The sequence below is a fragment of the Monopterus albus genome, unplaced genomic scaffold (assembly GCF_001952655.1).
Source record: "Monopterus albus unplaced genomic scaffold, M_albus_1.0 scaffold259.1, whole genome shotgun sequence".
Taxonomy (NCBI): Eukaryota; Metazoa; Chordata; class Actinopteri; order Synbranchiformes; family Synbranchidae; genus Monopterus; species Monopterus albus.
Window position 1 is genome coordinate 980,508 of NW_018128139.1, and position 5,795 is coordinate 986,302.

General features: G+C 42.8%; 1 protein-coding gene across 1 annotated transcript in view; it reads right to left on the reverse strand.

The window, feature by feature from the left end:
* The window catches only part of thsd7aa (thrombospondin, type I, domain containing 7Aa), a 243,676-nt gene that overhangs the window by 85,135 nt on the left and 152,746 nt on the right, over positions 1–5,795 (reverse strand). Inside the window, exons 9-11 of the mRNA XM_020621420.1 lie at positions 4,563–4,678; positions 3,711–3,843; positions 3,250–3,353 (exon numbers count right to left, since the gene is read on the reverse strand). Of these exons, the coding sequence (XP_020477076.1) occupies positions 3,250–3,353; positions 3,711–3,843; positions 4,563–4,678 (353 nt within the window). The remainder of the gene's footprint in view (positions 1–3,249; positions 3,354–3,710; positions 3,844–4,562; positions 4,679–5,795) is intronic.

Below are 5,795 nucleotides of genomic sequence, written 5' to 3' on the forward strand. Positions count from 1 at the left end.
CCCTGGCCTCCCTTAACTTCGGCATCAACTCCCTTCTTCTCTTCCTCACAGACTCGGTGTAATCTTCATTTATATAAATATTAGATCCTTTAAGCTTCTTTGCTTGTTGCAGTATGTGTGCCTTATCTTTCTCTTTCATCAACTTTACCATCACCGCCCTCGGTCCCCGATCAGAAGGTTTCCCGACTCTGTGAGCCCGCTCCATCTCAATTTCTTGATGAATTTGCAGTTTCTTCTTTAATATTTCCTTCACCTTACATTCCGCTTCCATCCAGCTTTCTCCAGCTGACTCCTTGATTCCCTCAAAGATCAGGTTTTTTCGCTTGGACTGTACTTTCAAATGCTCCATTTTATCCATTATGGCTATTAAACTCTCACAGGTTCTGTAGACATCCTCCCTTGTTTCCTTGGTTTGTATTTTCTGTTCACCCATGGCTGCTTTAATCACATCCACATCTCGCTGGGTAAACTGCAAACTCGTTTTTATCTCCTGTATTTCTCTGGTCATGTTGTCGAGTCTCTTGTTATTTGTCTCCATAAGTAGTTGCACAAAACCTTTGAAGTTGTCTTGTTGTTGGCTCAACAGTGTGGTGTACATCTGCTTCTGCTGACTCAACATCTCTGTTACTTGCGCCGCTGAAATATAATCCTCTTCTGCTTCAACATCCTCGTTTGCTTCTGATTTATTAGCTCTTTTCCCTCTTGGAGGCAATTTAATAGTTGTAGAATTTGTTCAAAGACTTGAAAATGTAGAAGATGCGAAAAATTGTAGAACAGACAAGAGGAGCAGTAAAGACGTCTGCTCTCGCTTGCAACCCTGAACTGCAGACGATAGGTTTTGACCGGGAAAAGGCGACATTTAAGAGTCAGTTTAAACACCGACACTACGCCGCCCCCTCTCCCAGTAAGGTGAGGGGCATTAAAAAAATAGATAGTCAGGAGGTAAGAGTTCAGAGAAAGCAGAATTCCTTCAGCCACGTTTCGGTAACCAAAAATGCATCCAGGTCATAGGTGGTAATAAAATCATTAAGAATAAATGTCTTATTATTGAGGGACCTAGCATTAAAAAGAGCAAAGCGAAGCAAACTTGACTTATCCTGTGATGAGTCGGCCCGGTTCAAAGGCTGGAGATTGACCAAAGAGCGCCACAGCTAGAGCGTCTCACCAGTCGGAAGTACGGGCAAGGTGGGTCTGTGTCCAGGCCGATAGGTTGGAGGAAGCGGTAACATTCAACCAGGCTCCAACTCGAGGAATGAAAGCCCCATTTCCTTAACTTCATAGTCACCAGTGATGATGTTAGACCGAACTTCAGCCTGCTATGGATTCCAGACCTCCTCCCGCATCGTCGCCACTGGGATGCCCGGGAAGGAAAACCATCCGAGTGTCAAAGAAACAAAGGTATCGAGATAGGCGGGGGTGGAAACGACTCGGTTTGGTGGAAACAGTGTCTGCTCGGGCGACTAAACAGAATTGCGTATTTCCAGGAGCGCATGGCGGTCATATATCAAAGTAGCGATGACAGTAGTAGCTTCAAACACACAAAAACAAAGTACAAACAGGAGGAGCCAGCGGCAGGCCCAACACAGAGGTGCCATCTTAAAACCCCTTAGATGGTATTTCCTATCTGCTGTATCTCATCTATAATTGAATTACTAATAACAAAGCAAGTGTAAGTGGCATTGGGTGGTTTAATCTACAACAATGCATCATATTCTATTAGCGCATCATAGATTTTGTATAAAAATCTAAACTGTATTGTAACAGTGGCCTTTTGATACCTGTAGGAACACTGGGGGCTGTGACCCCCAAACTGGGAGAGTGGCTCCAACAGATCCCAGGAACAACATCTGAGATCTCTGTCCAGAAGAGTGTAGTCCTAGGAACAGCTAAGATACTGCACAGGACCCTCAAGCTCCCAGGCCTCTGGTAGAGGATCCGAGCTTGAAGGCAGGAACAAAACTGCTCCAAAGTGGGGCAAGTGGGGAAATATACTGTATATCAAAGAGTGGGAAATACTAGAATTAAGGGCTGTAAAATTCCTATGGCCTTCCGGGTGTTGTATTAAGTGAAAGGGTGAAGAAAGAGGCTTATATTGAATTGTCTCTCTCCAGCTCAGAGTATACTATTACAAGTAATGGTACATAATAACAAGAGCCTCCCAAGATGGAGGAGCAGGATGCTCATCACTGGAATCAGATAATGGCCTATGTCTCTGATGTTTTAACAGGCCTAAGTGTGTACACCGATAAGAAGCTAACTGTCTTACTGGATTCCACAGGCACTCTTGCCCAGGGGGATATCTTAAAGGAATAATACATATTTTGGCCTGAGACTGTCCTGGTGGCATTGGAACTAAAATCACAATCATAATTGTTCAAATGTTTTATAAGACAGCTTAGAAATTCATGCATTTGAAAAATTTACAACATTCTGTCTAGGTATATTTTTGAAATGTTGACTACCCAGACTGGCTTTGTTTCATTAAGTAATTAATTGTTATGAATTACGTAATATCATTGCAAAACAGTTTTAAATGAAGAGGTTTTAGATTTTGGGACATAGTTTGAGTTTTAAGGCAGTGTTACGTTGTACACTGTACACAGCAATACTGTTCAAATGCATAATTATTTCAAAAATAATGGAACTTTGACAGGATTTATGCAAATTTGATGTTCACTGTGATGGATTATGCATGTTTCAAGATTCTGCTAATTCATTTTCATACTATAACACAAAAAGTGTGGTTCCCAACCTCTCTGTCTCGTCACCACTTACACAAGAACATTGCATAGCTGACTCAGTTCTGAAAAAGTTTTCAAAGCAGCATTTGATATGAGGTAACATTTAATCCAAAGCAATCTGAAATACTGTCTTGCAGTTTGTTGCCAACACTGATTCTCTTGGCTGCTCTTATCTAGCTATGTATGCTATTTATAAAGAAACCTGTCCTGAACACCCTGGCATTAGAACTTTTACTTCACTCAGCTCCTCTGGGATTGTGCAGTTGAGAAGGTGAGATGTGAGACCTGTATGCTTAAACTGTAACATTTACACCCCTCTTCTCATTCCCATGACATTTACAGCCAGATTAAAGCTGCATGCAGCCCCACCTGCTGCTTTGATGCCAACTCCCTTGTGCTAGGCTCTTGCAAAGAGAGTATGTAGATATAAGGATCTTACCAAAGGTCCCAGATTCCCATTAGAACCATGTGTGTGTGTTTGTGTACGTGTGTGTGTGGCTGTCCTCACCTCGAACCTGCAGCCCCGGACCACACGTCTCCTGAGCTCCAGGGCTGTCCTGACGCACAGACCATGGAACTAGCTGGCATCGACGCCATTTGTGTGTTTTCCATCTGTAGAAGAAGCGGAACAAGAATTAAACGGTCTGGGCTCATCATTTTCCACAGAGAAACACCAAGTTCAGCACTGCAGGGAAATGTGAGAGACGGCATTAATTGCTATTATGGGAATACCAAATCAGTCACTATAGGTCAATGCTGTGACATGGGTGAGGATTTTTAAACACTATATGAACTGCAGCAGTAGCAATAATTGAAGGAATACTTGTGACATGTGCTATATACTGTGTCAAAAGGGCAGGAGTATGTCATGTGAGTTTCACTGAGACCACGACAGGCAATGGAAACTTTACACATAATGTTTAGCAACTTAATATAAGATTTTTACATCCAGTGAAAAGCACCAATTACCTGTATCCTTGACAGACAGAAGGAGTGTCGCACTCTCTTTCCTGGCTCAGCACTTCAGGACAGTCCTGTCCCCCATTGGCTGGTAACTGGATAATGATACGTTTCCTGTACTGCTTCCTCTTAGTGTTACCACCTAAAGAAAACCACAACATTGACATTCATTTTAGTACCTAGTTTTGGTAAAGTAATAATAAGGACAATCACCTTTATTTGGCCAAGCATATTACACACACAAGGAATTTGATCTGGTACAGAACCGAGGCAGCCATTTGTGTGAACCAAAGTATCAAATGCAGCAGAGTAAACCTTTAAAATAAAGAAAAGGGCTGTTGGTGTGGTTACACCTTCAGTTCCAGCATACCCTGGATCTTTGAAAAGATACTTTAACAAGAGTGTGCTCTGGTCTCCAGTTTCTATAATGCATTTATCTGTTCACTCTCTGCTAGAAATGACCACTTCACTGATAGGCTAATGCAATTAAGTGGAATATTGAATACCACCCCCCCATCATCTGCTCTGTGGTATCAAATACACCTCTGGGTGGTAGAGGTTATTGACTTCAGAAGAAGTCCAGGTATATCAAGACTATCGTATCACATTACATTTCTCCAAATGCCAGAGTTCTGGTGATGCATGGTGGAGGAGCATTTAGGAGGACTACTGAGGAATGATGCTATACTGAACAAAAAGAAAAATACATAGATAATGTTTACAGAACTTTTGACAGTTGGATGTTCTGGAGCACTGAAAAAAAGACATCAGCCATGACCTCAGAAAAACAATTATTACTGCTCATCAGTCCAGGAAGGGTTAAGAGGCTATCTTCAAAGCACCACTGTGTCTTAAAGCTACCTGCTTGACATGCTGATGGGCAGTAGCTCCAGTCGCTGTATGGGGTGACGATACAGTCTCTCTTGCATGGCAGAAAGCAGGGTCTTACTGTATCTGGACGTAGACTCTCTGGACACCTGAAAGTACATCACTGATATGTTCAGACACATACACAGATTACCCTTGAAAATTTGACAGCGTACAAAATTTATTTTACAGGTGCAAAAATAAATGTATACAAAAAAGGTTTACAAATACAAAGCTCTGTTACGTACACCTTTTTGAATAATATGCAATAAAAACTAAAATATGATCTGTTATTTCAGTTGAACCTTTATTTAAATGACAAAAGCACAAAGAAATAAATCAGAATCAAAATCACCTTTATTGATCAGGTGTGTTGGACACACGAGGAATTTGACTCTGGTACATTGGCTCTCAATGTGTATGTACATATCCCAATGCAAGGGGCAAGTAAACAGTAAACCAGCATAAGTGTCATGATTCTGTTCCCTCTGCTTTCGTTATCATTTTATTATTTAGACACCACTTCCGGTCACAGTGTCATTTCAGCTACGGACTCTTTACACTAATCAGTGACAATTGCTTGCACCTGTTTTCACCCCTTTACAGGGAGCTTCCTCCCACCAGGAAGCTGTCAGATTGTTCTAACTCATGTCCAGGTGTTGCACTGAGGGTTATTGTCCAGTCATATTTTCGTTGGTCAAGTGTTCATCAGAGTGACAGCCTAGGGGAAGAAACTGTCCCTGTGCTTGGTTGTCTTGGTGTACAGTGACCTGTAACGGCATCCAGAGGGGAGGAGTTCAAACAGATTGTGTCCCGGGATGTGAGGGGTCTGCAGTGATCCTCTCCACCCTCCTTTTGACCTGTGAGGTGTACAGGTCCTCCATGGAGGGCACGCTTGCACCAATGAACCTTTTTGCAGTTCTGCCTGTCCACTGAAGTCTGTATTTGTCCTGTTTAGTTGCTGAGCCAAACCAGACAGTGATGGAGGTGCAGAGAACAGACTCAACGATTCCTCTGTAGAACTGTATCAGCAGCTCCTGAGGCAGGTCAAACTTCCTGAGCTGGCGCAGCAAGTACATCCTCTGCTGTGCCTTCTTGATGATTGTCCCGATGTTGGACATCCACTTCAGGTCTTGGGAGATGGTGGAGCCCAGGAACTTGTAGGACTTTACTGCTGATACAATGCTGCCAAGTATGGTGAGGGGGGGGGGGGTAAGGGGGGGGGCC